Source organism: Macaca nemestrina, chromosome 10 (genome assembly GCF_043159975.1).
Source record: "Macaca nemestrina isolate mMacNem1 chromosome 10, mMacNem.hap1, whole genome shotgun sequence".
Classification (NCBI taxonomy): Eukaryota; Metazoa; Chordata; class Mammalia; order Primates; family Cercopithecidae; genus Macaca; species Macaca nemestrina.
This window is the reverse complement of record NC_092134.1, coordinates 1734917-1751060: the sequence shown is the minus strand read 5'-3', so window position 1 is coordinate 1751060 and position 16144 is coordinate 1734917. Positions and strand designations below refer to the sequence as shown.

The following is a 16144-nucleotide window of genomic DNA, read 5'->3' as shown; positions in this document are numbered from 1 at the left end:
TGTACCTAATGTATAACTTTGGTATGTTGTGTTTTTATTTTCGTTTGCCTCAAGATATTTTCTAGTTCCCTTGTGTTTCTTCTTTTATCCATTGATTATTCAAGAATGTGTTGTTTAATTTCCACATATTTGTAGGATTTTCCAATTTTCCTTTTGCTGTTGGCTTCTAGTTTCATCCCATATTTAGAAAAGATACTCAGCATTTCAGTCTTCTTAAATTGTTTATGATTTATTTTGTGGTCTAACATATGATCTTTCCTGGAGAATGTTCCATGTGTGCTTAGGAAGAATGTGTGTTCTGCTGTTGCTATGTGTGTCTGTCAGGCCCAGTTGATCTATGCTGTTGCTCAAGTCTTCCCTCTCCCTGTTCTTCTGTGTGGCTGATCTATCCATTATTGGAAATGGGATATTGAGACCTCCTGTTGCATTTCTGTGTATTTCTCCCTTCAGTTCCGTCAGTTTGTTTTACATATTAGTGTGCTTTGTTAATAGGTCCATATATATATTTATAATTGCTATATCTTCCCAGTAAATTTACCTTTTCATCATTGTATAAAGTCCTTTTTGTCTCTTGTGACAGTTTTTGACTTGATGTCTATTTTGTCTCACATGAGTGTGGCCACCTCTGCTCTCTTTTGTTTACCATTTGCATGGAGTACCTTTGTTCATCCTCTCATTTTGAACCTGTGTATGTCCTTATATCTAAAGTGGTGTGGAGTTAGAGAGTGGAAAGACAGACAACAGAGACTGGGAAGGGTGAGTGGGGATAGGGGGAGGATGAAGAAAAGTTTGTTGAATGGTACAAAAAACAATAAGATAGAAAAAATAAATTCAAGGTTTGATAGCAGAGTAGGGTTCATATAGTTAACAAAAGTATATTGTACTTAGGTGATGGACACCCTATACCCTTACTTGATCACTATACATTATATATGTGTAACAAAATTTCACATGTGCCTCATGAATTTGTACAAATAAAAAAATATAAAGTGTCTTGTAGACAGCATATAGCTGCATCTTATTATCCATTCAGTCACTCTATGTCTTTTGATTGGGGAGTTTGACCCATTTACGTTTAAATTAATGACTGACGGGGAAGGACTTACTGTTGTTATTTTATTGTTTTCTGTTTGTCTTATAATTAATTGTTCCTCTTTTCCTCTCTTGCTGCCTTTCTTTCTTTCTTTCTTTCTTTCTTTCTTTCTTTCTTTCTTTCTTTCTTTCTTTCTTTCTTTCTTTCTTTCTTTCTTTTTTTTTTTTTTTGTACTGACCTGCTTTGATTTCTTTCTTATTTTCTTTTGTGCATCTTCTATAGGTATTTTCTTTTGGAAGGGTCTGATCTTATTTGTTACTCAAAAAATCTTATTTTTGCCTGGATGCAGACTTAAAAGTAGAAGCTCATCGCTGGAGGATCTGCATTTCCTGGCAGTCTGTTCCTGATGTTTTTCTTTGGCCTCTTTCATTCTCGTGGCCAGCGTGCAGCATATTCTGCAGCCTCTGCCTTATTTTTCGTAGGATACTGTTTCTTCAGAGCAAGATTCCAGCGTTTGTGCTGCAGGACACGTGGAATAATAAGACGCTGACCGGGTGTGGTGGCTCATGCCTGTAATGCCAGCACTTTGGGAGGCCAAGGTGGGGGGATTACAAGATCAGGAGTTCGAGACCAGCATGACCGACATGGTGAAACCCCATCTCTACTAGATATACAAAAATTAGCCCGGTACGATGGCACTTGCCTATAGTCCCAGCTACTCAGGAGGCTGAGGCAGGAGAATCACTTGAACCTAGGAGGCAGAGGTTGCAGTGAGTTGAGATCGCACCACTGCACTCCAGCCTCGGCGACAGAGTGAGACGCTATACAGGGGTTAAAAAAAAAAAAAAAGACACTGAATCTTGGGTGCTTTGGTCCTAGGTTTCTTACGTTCTTTGTTTAAGGGCTTTCAACATATTCCCAGACCAGGAGGGAAAGGCCTGCTGGTGAGGGTGCCCTTGGCTGGTGTCTGGGAATCTAACTGCAGCAGTTCCCTGCACAGACAAACAGCCTCCCTCAATAGTGAGGAGCTCCTGTGTCTAAACTCCTGTGGAAACCACGTGGTCTATCCTCAGCCCGTTGCCTTCTGGGGATCTGGAATGTCTGTGCACGCCAGGCAGAGGTGCCCCCGTGAGCAGCCCCATAGTTGCTGGGCGCTGAGTCTCCGTGGGCTTCCCTGGTGGGCGACGTCTCACTGTGCCATCACGTCACGTTGCTGGAGGAACTCAGCACACCCGGTATGGCTCCACAGGGAGAGGACAGGGACGTTGGTGCCTGGTGCCCTGGACTTGGCCGCCCAGCCCCTGGCTGTGCTCACCCCTTTCCGGCCCCTGCAGCCCTGGATGGCAGTGGCTTCCTGCTGATGCCTAACTCGGGGTCACTGCCCCACCCCGTTTCTTCTGCAGCTCCTCCAGCCCCTCTGTGACGAGTTCCATGATTAAGTGGCCCCCATGGGACTCCCTGGGTGGCTCTGGCTTCCTGTCTGCCCCGGCCCACTCAGAGGACCCTTTTTTACCGACCATGGCCTCCCGAGAGCCTCACACCCCAGGACACAGAAGGGACCTGGGCCCAGCAGGGGGTTGCTGACCCCGGAGACAATGTGTCCACTTTGCTCATGGCCAGCAGTCATTTCATTATCTCTAAGAAGCAGACGGTCTGCTCCTCCTGTGTCTGTAATTTTATTTACTTTCACACACACACAGAATGTCAATGTGACTTCCTACCTCCAACTCAGCAAGGAGGACACAGATGCTCAGATGGGAAACGGCTGCTGCAAACGCAGCCTGAGTGTGAAGTCAGGGGCTGTGCAGACAGACAGGCAGACAGACAGATGGATAGATGGGCAGGCAGACACACAGACCGACAGACACACAGACAGGCAGATGAGTGGACAGATGACAGGCACACATGGACAGGCAGACAGACAGACAGATAGATGGAGAGACAGCAGAGACACACAGGCAGACACACAGTCAGGCAGACCTGGTTAGATTCCCGCCAGCCACCCTAAGTAGTTCAGTTGACTGTTCAGAGCTTTTTTTGCTCACCTGAGAAGAGGGGTGGGGCTCCGTCTCCTGATCTTCGGACCACCCTCCATCCCCACCTACCTGTGGGGAAGCCCCCTCCCTACTCTCAGTGGACCTGGGGGTGCACACAGCACTGCTCCCTGATGCCAGGCTCCTAGGGCAGTCGTGTGACCCAGGCCTGGGGAGTCCCTGGACTCCATCTCCTGGTCATAGGGACAGGCCCAGGACCAGCGGGGCACGTGGGGTGGAATTCCAGGCCGGCGGGGATGTTCCGAGCTGGCGGGACCCTGGGATGCGGATGCAGCTCCCCATTTCTTGCCTTTCAGGGTGTTGTGTTTCTGAAAGAGAAACCCCAGTGCAGTGGGCGAATGCGTGCCCCAGAAATCCCCCTGGGGGTCCCGGTCACAGTAGACAGTGAAGCCATGACTCACACAGGCCCCCCAACCCTGAGTCCCACTGTCCCCTAGTCAGAGCCCACGGGGACCCGGCCTGGGTCACTGCGCAGGAAATGAGGCCCCCAACCCTGAGTCCCACTGTCCCCTAGTCAGAGCCCATGGGGACCCGGCCTGGTTACTGCGCAGGAAACGATGCTGGACTCACAGAGGAGCCCGCGGGGCCCAGTGATCTGGTCTGACCCAGGAGGGCTTGGGTGGCTGAGTCCCCAGGGGCTTCCTGTGTGACATCGCAAGCAGACTGAGGCCCGTCAGAGCCGACCCCGGGCAGTTATGTGAGGTGCTCTCAACTTACAACCTTTAAAACAAGGACCCACCCTGTTCCCAGGAGCTTTCCAGATACACCCAGGGCAGGTGGAAAGAGATGAAGTATCAGGATTCGAGCCCCGAGAGGATATCCAGGGGGACCCCCTCCTCCATCTGACTGAGGAATGGACTCCCTGTCTCCACCGCCCCAAGTTGTCACGGCTGCTCAGAAATCTCATATTCAACTCAAAAAAGGAATCGAAACTCTTTTCGACGCCTGCATTTTAAGCAGCGGCTTCTCGGCTCCTGTGTAATGTTCAGGCACTCGCAGAGCGTCCCTGCTCTTCCCTCCACCCTGCAGTGAGCTCCCGGCAGCTGGGCTGGATGCAGCTTCCCGTGAGCAGAGGATCAACCTGGGAGCCTGGTGGGTGATCTCCACCCAGACCAAGCATCAGACCCCGAGTCTAGTGGGACAGGCCACAGCCCGGGGACTGCTGCCCACACCTGTTCTGGGGACTCCAGACAGTGCCAAGGGGAAGGGGAAATCATTCATTCAGCCATTCATTTGCTGACCCAGGCAAGTATTCATTCGACAGATATTTATCGAGCCCTCCCTTTGAGGCAGGCACTGTTTTATGCACTGAAATACAACTTTTTATACAACAGACACTCTTCCCTTCCCCCTTCATGGAGGTTCTGTTCAAGCAGGGAGACAGACATTTGTTAAATGAAACATAAAATCTCAGTGAAAATTAGAGGTCTGAGGGAGAATGAAGGAGCAGGAAGAGGAACCAGGGCTGCCAGGTGCAGTAGCCCAGGTAGCACACTGCTCAAGGTTGCTGTAGGATTCACATCACAGTCATGTGCCAGGATCACACAGAGTCTGGGGCCCTCACTTTCCTCCCACCAGATGATGCCCAGGCTGGGAAGGCACCGAGACCGCAGCAGAGTTGGCCAGGGGGGGCAGTAAGAGGAGGGGAGGTGGGTGGGGCAGGGCTGGGGCACTGGAGGAGCAGGTTAGGCGGGGCCTGTCAGCCCAGGGGCACCCCAGGACTCAAACCTACAGCCGACCCCGCTCTCCTAGGCCTCACTGCAGCTGTGGGAAGGGGAAGCATGGAGCCCTCCCTCAAGGTCAGTGCAGCACCTGGCTTCAGCTCACGACAGTGACCATTCCCTGCTGCCACCATTGCAGTCACTGCCCTGGTGGGCAGCCTGGGCCCCAGCTCCACTGCACATGGACGGTGTGGCCTTGGGCAGTGCTGAGCTCGGCCTCACGGGCCTGTGGGGAAGGTCACAGGAGGTCCACGTGCCAGGCCCGGCTTTAATGCACAGGGTTACCACCACTGCAAGGTTGCCTGCCCCGTCTTGTACCCGGCCGTCCATGCCCTCATCTCAGGGGGCAGGACAATGGCAAGTGGGACTCAGAGGGGAGAGAGAGGACAGAGTCCCTTGAAGCCCTATCCCCAAGACCAGTGCCAAGAGAGACCTCAGAGGAGGGACCTGGGAGTGGCTGGTTCCAGTCCCCACACTCCGATGGGAAAGCTGACCCTGGGTGACCTGCCAAGGTCACAGGGCAGAGCTAGGGCGAGGTCTAAGCACTCAGGTCTGAGCAGAGGAACTCACTCAAGGCCCACCAGGACCCACACGGCCAGCGTTGTCATCACTGAGACATAGACATGGGGGCCCCCGAGTCACACAGCTGGACAGTGAGAAAACCAGGCCCCCAGCAGTGAGCTGGCCATGCCCACGGCCTTCCATGGCTGCACACAGCCCAGCCTCAAAACCGACTCAGGACGCGCCCAGGGCTCAAATGCCCCCAGGGCCCAGGCAGAACGTGGGAGTGCATGTCCCCAGGAATGGAGTGGGGAGTGGTGGGGACTGTGGAGAACTGGAGAGGGCCCCTCCTAAGGGCAGTGAACCTCAAAGTTCCCTAAACCTGAGCCCACCAAGCTCATCTCTACAGGGGACTTCAGCTCAGTCTCAAGAGTGGCCCCTGATGAAGGGGGATCTTGGGATGTGACAGTGACCACCGAAGCCTGGACATTTGCTCTGCAAGGAGGGGGTCTGGGCTTTTAAAACGTCCTGCTGAGAAAAGGGAACACGCAGGGTGGATTCAGGCACAAGGGATTTAAGGGAAGGAACAGCCCCTCTGCAGCGGGGGGGGGGGGGGGTCAGAGGGTCCAATCCACACAGGACACCCACCCTGACCGCTGCAGAAAGGCAGGCCTGGTGCAGAAGCTAAAACTCGAAGCCCACCAGGAAGGGCCCCGCAGATGTCAGTCATGGGGTGCGCCAGAGGCAATGGGGGCCCCGTGATGAGTGCGACCCTAACTGGGTTATGTTGAGGAAAGCAGGGATTTTCACATCAGAGTTAGGAATGGCGGTGACAATAAACTAAGGAATGGTTTCCGTGGTTACAGTTGACAGGCGGAATCTTGTCTTACAAAGCCTGCCTTGAGGCTGGTTACAGTGGTTCATGCCTATGATCCCAACATTTTGAGAGGCCAAGGAGGGAGGATCGCTTGAGGCTAAGAGTTCAAAACCAGCCTGGCCAGAATAGCAAGACTCCATGTTTATCAAAAAGTTTGAAAGGCTCACTGCTTTGTGTCTCAGGATTGCTCTGTGCTGTGTCAGACAACAGGAGGATGAAAACAAGCTCTCCAATCTCGGGCCGGGAGGAAACAGGGGGCCTGTTATCATGACACGGGATGAATTGATCTTTCATTTAGTCCTTCTGCAATGCTCGTTGGTTCGTTCCTTCCTTCCTTTAACAGGCGTTTCTTGCGGCACCTACTAGGTGCCAGGTGCTGTCCTGGGCTCTGCAGATCCAAAAGCGAAAGAAAATCCCTGCCCTCCTGGAGCTCCCCTGAAATAAGTGCATCCGTTAAAGAAGGGATGAGACGCAGCCAGAGGCGTGGAGGGTGGGAAGGGAAGAACCGGGCAGCGCCTCGTGGGCATCTGGGGGGCGGCCAGCGGGGGCCTCTCCAGCCGCGGGGCTCCTCTGAGCGGGGCCTGCGGGGTGAGGAGCGGCCCCCGCGGAGGGCAGGAAGCCGCGCGGGATGGGGAACCGCAGGGCAGAGCCCGAGGCGCCTCCGGGGACGGGCCGGGTGTGCCCAGGAGGGGTCAGGGCCGTAGAGGGGGCGGCGGGCGGGACAGGCCCTGACTCAGGGTCCCGGGCAGGAGCGTGGACTTCGTGCATTCGGGAGCCGCAGGTCGAGGCTCGGTGGCTGCTGTGGGGCGGCGGGCGGGGAGGGCAGGAGGCGGCTCTGTCTCCACCTGCTTCTCCTGCTCGAGGACACGAACTAGCGTCCTCCGGGCGGGGACCCGGCGCTGGCTGGAGGCGTCCGCAGAAGACCCGCGCTGGGTCCCAGGGCCGCGTGGGGGCCGCAGACTCGCCAGGAGCGCAGCCCGGGCGGGCAGGGCCGAGCGGGACCCGAAGCCGGGGAGGGAGGCGCGGGGCGGGCTCCGCGCTGGGATGTCAGCGCCGCTGGGGGTTCCAGAGAATTCTCAACCGCCAGCGTCTCTCCCCCGTGGGGCAGCGTCTGTTCCAGTCTGACACGGGCGCCAGAAGCTCGCGCTATTTGTCATTTTAAAGAGAAAACACAATTTACTTGTCCAAAGTGGAGACGAGACAGCTCGCGGATGCCTGTTAGTAGGATTTGTGGGGTGAGACGGGAGAATTCACACCGGTCCCAGCGACCCTCCCGGGAAAACAGAATCCACGAATGTGTCAAGTCTCCGTGTATCCATAACCGCGTGTGCGGGGAGGGCTGTGCTCAGTGTCCCGCGTGAGGCTCCCGGGAGAGCTCCCTCCCCTTCCGCGTCTGGCTCTGGGAGGGTCTGTGGCCCTGGGCGGCCAACCGGGATCCCCACTGCCTTCGCCAAAGTGCTGGGTCCGGGACAGGCCTGTGAGCCACGTGGCCTCCAACAGTGTCCCTGTGGATCGCGCTGCCGTCGTGGGGTTTGAGGAAGAAAGCCCAGCGCCTTCGCCATTTGGTCTCACATCAAAGTTCTAACCAGGTCCGACCCTGCTTAGCTTCGGAAATCAGACGAGATCGTAGGTATTCAGGGTGGTATGGCCTTAGACTTTGGCCACTTGGTACCACGGTGGGCTGAGGGGCTGTGGGTGGGAAGGCGATCTGAGGAGCACATTTGCAGACAACAGCCTGTGGCTTCCAGAACTGACTGTCCCCGAGGATATGGCCTGAGCTTCAACAACCCTGCAAGTGGGTTGAGCAACCCATTTCACAGTTGAGGAAACAGAGCACTGGCTCAGCCTGGACCCAGAACTGAGGTGGGCCCTGCAGAAGCCGTGGGGGGCTCGGACTGTGCATGGGGGAAGCGCCACACCAGGGTCTGTAGGACCCCTTCCTGACTCCCCCAGGACAGGGCACCTGTCATTTCTCTAGACCCCATTCTCCCTGGGCCTTCTCCTTTGGCTTCCCCCGCATGAAGGAGTTTGCTCCAAAGCACGGAATTCTAGCAAGCCTGAGAAATCCATGCAGGCCTAGCACCCAGTGCCCCAGGGCCCCAGTGCTAAGGGTCCCACAGGATCCACTATTTGGGGTGAAGGCCCTGGGTGTGCCTGGGAGCAGAGCTGGGCTCTCTCCTGCTTGGAGGAGGGCGTGCTTTTGTTTCAGAGCCTTGTGAGCAGACAACATTTCTGAAGGCTGCAATTTTTTTTAACAAAAACTCCTTTCGAAAATTTATGAGCCTGAGCAACACATTCATTTTTGTGACACAGAGTGAAATAAGGCTGAATTTTTCACGTTTCTTTTCTCATTCATTGGGCATTACATGCACAACTCTTCGGCTTGTCAAAATGTTTTAATTTGTGGATTTGTTTTTAAAAAGTATATGATTGGCAGGAAGTGGGGGAGGGTTCCCCTCATGAGAACACCCACCAAGTAGACAGGAGGCCCCAGTTCCAGCTCAGGACGTGGGGGTGGGAAATATTTAACCGGGATAGGGAATCCCCTCCATGACAGGTTCCCGTTCCCTGGTTCACCTGGAGGCTCCTGAATTTGGCCAGATGAGACCCCGACGTGGAAACAAATCTCTGGGGCACAGGCACACTTCAGGGTGAGTGCAGCCTTCACAGGGGATGGGGCCTCACTGGGCTCCGAAGGCCAGGACCTTCTCCTCCTCCTCCTTCCCGGGGATTCCTGGAGTCCCCTTCCCATTCCCATCCCCCAGCCTCCAGCCTCCATCCTAGGCTTTAAAGAGATGCATTCACCTGGTGAAGACAGTGACCCAGGCAGGAAAAGAGCAGGGGCCACAGCTGCCTTGTTCCCCAGGAGTGCAGGACAGGAGTCTTCGAGACCCACATGTGTCCTGTGGCTGTTCCACCCGGACTGGGTCAGCGGAGAGGGCGGCCCAGAGCAGGAGGCCTGGCCCAGGGCAGCTGGGTTCTCCAGGGCTCCCCTCCAGAGGCCGCACCTCAGACCTTGGCCCCAGCCCCCAGCTCTGTGGATTCTCCAGGAGATTTTCCCAAGCTCTAGCCCTGACCCTTTAATTCACACTGGGAAGAGCCTCAAAGAACCCGGCAGGGACAGGCCTGTCAGGGACAGATCTCCCCCCACCCTCTGGGCAAAGATCAACTTGGTTAAAAGGGCCTCCAGCTGAAACCCATCTCCTGGGGAAATTTATTAAAACAGAAACTCTGCTAGGAAGATGGTTTTGCTCAGACTTTCTTCTCCTCCTGGGTTTCTGCTTTTACAAAGCCTTGACCTGAACTAAATTTAATGGAGAAACCTTCACTGGTTGCTGGGAGAGCAGAGTGGAGGTTTAGGTGAGAAAACTAATTTCAAAGAACTGTAGGGGAAGGAAAACTTTTCCTCTACTCTCTCACGTTCAGTGGCTGGGGGCCTGTGAGTTAAACTGACAAAAGTCATTAACAGGAAGAAACTGCCTGGGTGCGGTGGCTCATGCCTGTAATTCCAGCACTTTGGGAGGCCGAGGCGGGTGGATCACCTGAGGTCGGGAGTTCGAGACCAGCCTGACCAGCATGGGGAAACCCTGTCTCTACTAAAACAAAATACAAAATTAGCTAGGCATGGTGACACATGCCTGTAATCCCAGCTACTCGGGAGGCCGAAGCAGGAGAATTGCTTGAACATGGGAGGTGGAGGTTGCGGTGAGCTGAGATGCGCCATTGCACTCCAGCCTGGGTGACAGAGTTAAACTCTGTCTCAAGAAAAACAAAAAAAATCAACAGGGAAAAAAGCATGCATTTGGACATTTTAAACTTCACATGCATGAGGGTGTCCCAGAAATAAGCAAACACCAGAGGAGCAGTGAGATTCTGGAGCTCACGTCTCATCCTAACGAGGGTGGGGAGGGCAGAGGCGCATTTACGGAAACACAAAGGACTTTACTGAAAGATAAATGGGCCCTCGGGAGGGCAGATGGGAGACATGGTCCTTTGTGACAATGTCTGCCGGGATGTGGCGGGGGCGCTTCTCACCTCCAAGAAGAGATTACAGTTGCTCCTGGGGAGAGACTTACGACAATGGAGTTGTTTGGGGAGGCTCTGGTTTTAGGCAGATAGAGAATTTTAGGAACTCTAGTGCTTTCTGCTCAAAAGAATTCTGATGCCAAAATGGCATACCTCAGTTTGGCATATCCTGATTTCCTCTAGAGCCTTGCGATGAACTGTAGACCTCTTCCTGTAAACACCACCACCATACGCAAATGAAAAGACATAGGTGAGATTGAGGAGCGATGTTTGCCTCATGCTTAATAGTCAACAGTTTGTTATATGCAACATCTAAGTGGCTTCCATAAGTGAATAACAGAAAGAAAGAGCGATAGAAAATTGAGCAGATATTATGAGCAGGTAATTCACAGAAAAGGAACATCAAAAAACAGTTAAACAAAAGAAAAGATGTCCCACCTCACTAATAATCAGCCAAACAGTGAATTCAGCAGGTGTGTGACATTGTTGCCTGCCCCCTCCACGCTAATGTACTAAGACGTGCAGACAGCAGCCTGGGAGACCAGCTGCACCTCCCTTAAAGCAGTAGCCCTGGGCCAGGCACAACAGCTCATACCTGTAATCTAAGCACTTTAGGAGGCCAAGGCAGGAGGATCATTTGAGGCCAGGAGTTCAAGACCAGCCTGGGCAGCATAGTGAGACCTCCCCCTCATCTCTATGAAAAACAAACAAACAAAAAAAAGCGGCGGCTCCAAAGCCACTGGAAAACTTCTCATGATGTGGGCAAGGCAGAGGCTTCATTAGTAAAATGGTTCAGCACCTGCCATCTGATGTCCGTTATCCCATCCCTTAGCCAAGCACAACTCAAATGCCATTGATCATGGCCTATTTCAAGGACACAAGTTTCCTTACATTAATGACTCTTTCCAGGATGCCAGGCACAGTGACCCACCTGTGTCTCCTCCTTGTCTGGGGGATGTTTACATGCTCTATGGAGGGCGTGCTGCTGAGGGGAAGACCAGAAGGGAAGTTTTCTATAGGGGAGCTCAGCTCCTGTTTATAAAGAGGGAGCCCAGGATACGGGAGATGGCCCCTGGGAGGGGAATGTCTCCACATACCTAATAATTTGAGATGATTATAATAATAATAAGTATATTTCATACAGCATTTGTGGTGGGATTGTGCTCTGAGCCTTGTCATGATCTCACCTCATGCTCGTCTCTCTCTGGGATACCAACATCACCATCATCACCATCACCATCATCACCATCACCATCATCATCATCCTCATCACCATCATAATCATCATTATCACCACCACCATCATCACTATCATCACCACCATCACCACCATCATCACCATCATCACCACCACCATTATCATAATCATCATAATCATAAAAATCATCACCATCATCAACATCATTATCACCATAATCACTGCCATCACCATCATAATCATTATAACAACCACCATCATCACCATCATCATCACCACCATCATTACTATCATAATCATAATAATCATCACCATCATCATCATCATCATGGCAGTTATCACCATCATAATCATCATTATCACCACAGTGATCATCACTGTCATCTTTATCACCATCATCACCACCACCAACACCATCATCATCATAATCATAACACTCATCACCATCATCAACATCATTATTACCATCACCATCACCATCACCATCATCATCATTATAACCACCACCATCATCATCATCACCATTATTACCATCATAATCATAATAATCATCACCATCATCATCATCATCATCACCACCATCACCGTCATCATCATCATGACAATCATCACCATCATAATTATCATTATCATCACTATGATAATCACCGTCATCGTTATCACCATCATCACCACCACCATCATCATAATCATAACAATCATTACCATCATCAACATCATCACCATCATCACCATCATAATCATTATAACCACCATTATCACCACACCATCATCATCATCATAATCATAACCATCACCATTATCATCACCATCATCATCATCACCATCGTCACCACTACTGCCATCATCATCATTGTAACAATCATCATCATCGTCAACATCATTATTACCATCATCATCACCATCATCACATCACCATCATTACCATCATCGTCACCATCACCATTATTGTCACCATCATCACCATCATCCTCATCACCATCATCACTATCATCATCACCATCATCATCATCATCACCATTCCTATGTCACAGCTGAGGAAGTGGAGGAGAGGAGGAGAAGGGGAGGGCTCACCTCTGTCAGGAAATGACCAGGAAGTGGCTCCCATGGCCTCTTATCTTAGTGCATTGGTCAGAAATGGGTCACTTGGTCACACAAGGCCACAAGGAGAGCTGGGGAAGATTGTCCTCACTCTGGATATCTGTGGGTCCAGATCCCACGTGGGGCTCTAATCCACAGGTGGGGCAGATATGGAGGGAGGGCCTGAGAGTCTGCAGTTCTGAGAAGCTCCTGGTGATGCTGATGCTGCTGGTCCCAGAGTAGCAAAGCTTTAGGGGCTCCAATTCCCCGTTTTCCTTCACCATGAGAGGTACCTTCTTAGGGGCCATGAGAGGGTTCCTTCTGTCCCATAACTAATTGTTGCTCAGGGTCCTCTCTGCAGAGCCCCCGGTTGACTCCCAGAGACAGACCTGTACGGTTTTTCAGCTAATTGTGGCAACATTTCCTGCATTGGATTCACCCCCAGAATGTGGCACCGGGCTGCCTGTGCCTCTCTTTGTTTTCCTGCTGCTGATGTGGTACCTGGGATAAGAGTGCAGAGCTGGCTTGGAAGACGGGAATTTCTCCTGTCGATATCAATCACTTCCAGTGTATTGCTGAACCTGCCTCATCACAATGTCAAATGTGTTCAGAGATGGGAGCTTAAACCGCCATTATCCTCACCCATATCTCTCTCTGCCTTGAACTTCTGTGAGCAATGAATTTGAGTCCCAGGACAGGGATGAGAAGACGCTGAGTTCCAAAATGAGGGTATGGGCTTTGTGGCATCCTGGGCAGAGAAGTTTATGTGTTTAGTGCACAGGCACCATGGGGGCAGGGGATCACCCCACAATGAACCTGGCCACAGGGCCATGGATGGGATACATCTCTCAGTGGGGACAGCAGCTCCATCACCTCCAACCCAGCAACCCTTTACTCACATCTGCAGTCAAATGTCTGCTCCTCCCCTGTGAAGGGTGAGGGGGCCACGGAATCCCTGACTGCACAAAAGGCTGAGCACTGCACACACAAAGAGATCTCAGGCCCCTGCCCTCTGTCTGCTCTCTGGCTGAGCCAGGGAAGGAAACGGGATTTTTCCTGGAATTCAACTCTCTGCACCGTGGCCACCCCTTGAAGGACTCGCAGACTCTCCTGATTCAGCCTCATGGCATCTCAGGGAGGTTGGGCGGCTTCCCTCTGCAATTGGAGGCCGAGTGCCCCTCCCACCTCCAATCCTGCCCTTCAGCAAACTGACTGACAGGCAAAGGAATCAACCCAGAGCCTCCAGAGGCTTCCAAGGCCCAGCCAGGGGAGCCACACCTGCCCAGATGCTGCAGGAGAGCAGCACTCAGTCATGGCCTGCACTATTTCACACAAGAGGAAACCGGGTTTGAGAGAGGGGAGGAGCTACGCAGACTTAAACAGACGCAGCTTTAAGCAAAGATAAACTCACAGAACAGAGAAAGTGTTCTCTACACTCTGCTCTGTCCAGATTTTAGAATCATGAGTGTGTGACCTGAGACTCTATTAATTAGATGCTTTAAGGTGATGACTAAAATTGGTCAAAAACTTAGATTAGTCAATTCACAAAAGAGGATTCTCACATGTCTCATAAGCACAGGGACAGCTGTGCAGCATCGACAGGCATCAGGGAAGTACAAATTAAACCATAGCCAGGCTCCAGTACATGTCCACAAGAATGGCTGGAATTGGAACAGCTGACCTCCTGCTGAAGACCAAGTGAGGCCCTTGCAACTCCTGTGTGTAGCTGGGAGGAGTGTGCAATGGTGCACTCCTAGGACACCCTCTTGGATGGCTTCTGGGGAGGAGTGTGCAATGTTGGACCCCTAAGACACCCTCTTGGATGGGTTCTGTGGAGAATTGTGCAATGGTGCATCTCCAAGACACCCTCTTTGATGGGTTCTGAGGGAAGAGTGTGCAATGGTACACCCCTGAGACACTCTCTTGGGTGGGTTTTGTGGAGGACGGAGTAATAGTTCACCCCTAAGTCACCCTCTTTGATAGGTTTTGTGGAGGAGGGTGCAGTGTTGGACCCCTAAGACACCCTCTTAGATGGCTTCTAAGAAGATTACACATAGAACAACCCCATGACCCAGAAAGTTCATTCCTGGGAACATAAGAAAAATACATAAATATGTCAACAAAAAACAATTACACAAGAATGACACAATAGTTTTGTTCAAAATAGTGAAACCCAGAAACAACCCAAGCAAATGCAGAACAAATAGCAGAATCTTCATACAATGCAATGTTATTCTACAATCGCTCCTGAGAACGACAGCTTTAGGGAGAAATCTCAAGAAATCATGTTGACAAAAAAATGGGAGTCATGAAATACTACACGTCACAGAATTCCATTTATTTCCGGTTCCTGTCACTTAGGTTTCTGAGCAGGCAAGACTGTGTGGAAACCGATCACAGGAGCAGTGACCTCTGGGTGTGGACTGGAAAGGGCGTGAGGGGCTTCCTGGGGGTGGTGATGTCTGTGCCTCGACTTGGGGGTGGTCACAAGGCCTGTACATATGTGAAGTCCCATCCATCTGTGCTCGTAAGATTTGTTATTTTACTGAGTGTAAGTGATGCCTCAAATAACTACTAAAAAGGGGTGATGGGTAAATCCTGCCTGATTCTTCAAACCCCATCTCCTCCTGCCCCGCCCCTCTTCTCACATAAACCCTTTCCACACACCATCCCCTAGAGCAAAGACGTTGTTTTTGCTGTTTTTCCCCATACATGGATTCAAGATCATTGCAAATATCAACTGTGCATTTGAAGATTAAAGTGAAAGTCATTCTTGACTCCACCCCGTCCTTTCCCTCCTGCTCACCACATTCCTCTTCATTTCCAGAGAAACACTGTGGCCTGGGTGGGGGACTCTTCTTCCAGAGGGTTTCTAAGCTTTTACACCCATACATCCATGTGGATGGAGATAATTGCCCCCTTCACCATGGCTTTTATACACACACACACACCACACACACACACCACACACACACACACACACGCACACACACACACACCCTCCACACTGGGGCCATGTCTTCTTTCTTGCTTGTTTTGTAGAACAGCAAGCATTAGAAATCTTTCCACATCCATATATATAGTTCTACCATTCTGCATCAGCTGCTACACAATATTCCACAACATGGGCATACCATAGGCTTTATTTAACCAAATCCCCCTTGGAAGACACTAAAGTTTTATTTTTCCCCAAGTCTCCAGGATGACTGTTGACGTGGCAGCACACAGTCTAGCGCCCGCCTCCTTTGCCCATGCTCATGTAGATGCTGAGAAGTGAAATTGGGAACCACGGCATGTGTGCACTTCTTGTGCCAATAGATACGTCCAGATGGTTCTCCAGAAGACCGTTCAAACTTACATTCTCACAAACAGCATACACGAGTCCTCTTTCCACACATCTTGGCTAATAGTTTTTTCTTTTCTTTTCTTTTTTTTTTTGAGACAGACTCTCACTCTATTGCCCAGGCTTGAGTACAGTGGCACAATCTTGGCTCACTGCAATTTCTACCTCCTGGGTTCAAGCAATTCTCTTGCCTCAGCCTCCCAAGTAGCTGGGACTACAGGCCTGCGCCACCTCACCTGGCTAACTTTATATTTTTAGTAGAGACGAGGTTTCACCACGTTGGCCAGGCTGGTCTCGAACTCCTGACCTCG

The 16144-nt window shown here is 51.5% G+C and overlaps 1 protein-coding gene across 1 annotated transcript; it reads left to right on the top strand.

The window, feature by feature from the left end:
- Positions 1-3796: 3796 nt before the first annotated feature.
- Positions 3797-6771, top strand: LOC105490536 (uncharacterized). Its single transcript, XM_011756283.2, is given in 2 exon segments — positions 3797-4712; positions 4715-6771. Coding segments are annotated over 2 exon segments (693 nt in total). The 5' UTR covers positions 3797-4616; the 3' UTR covers positions 5312-6771.
- Positions 6772-16144: the final 9373 nt, after the last annotated feature.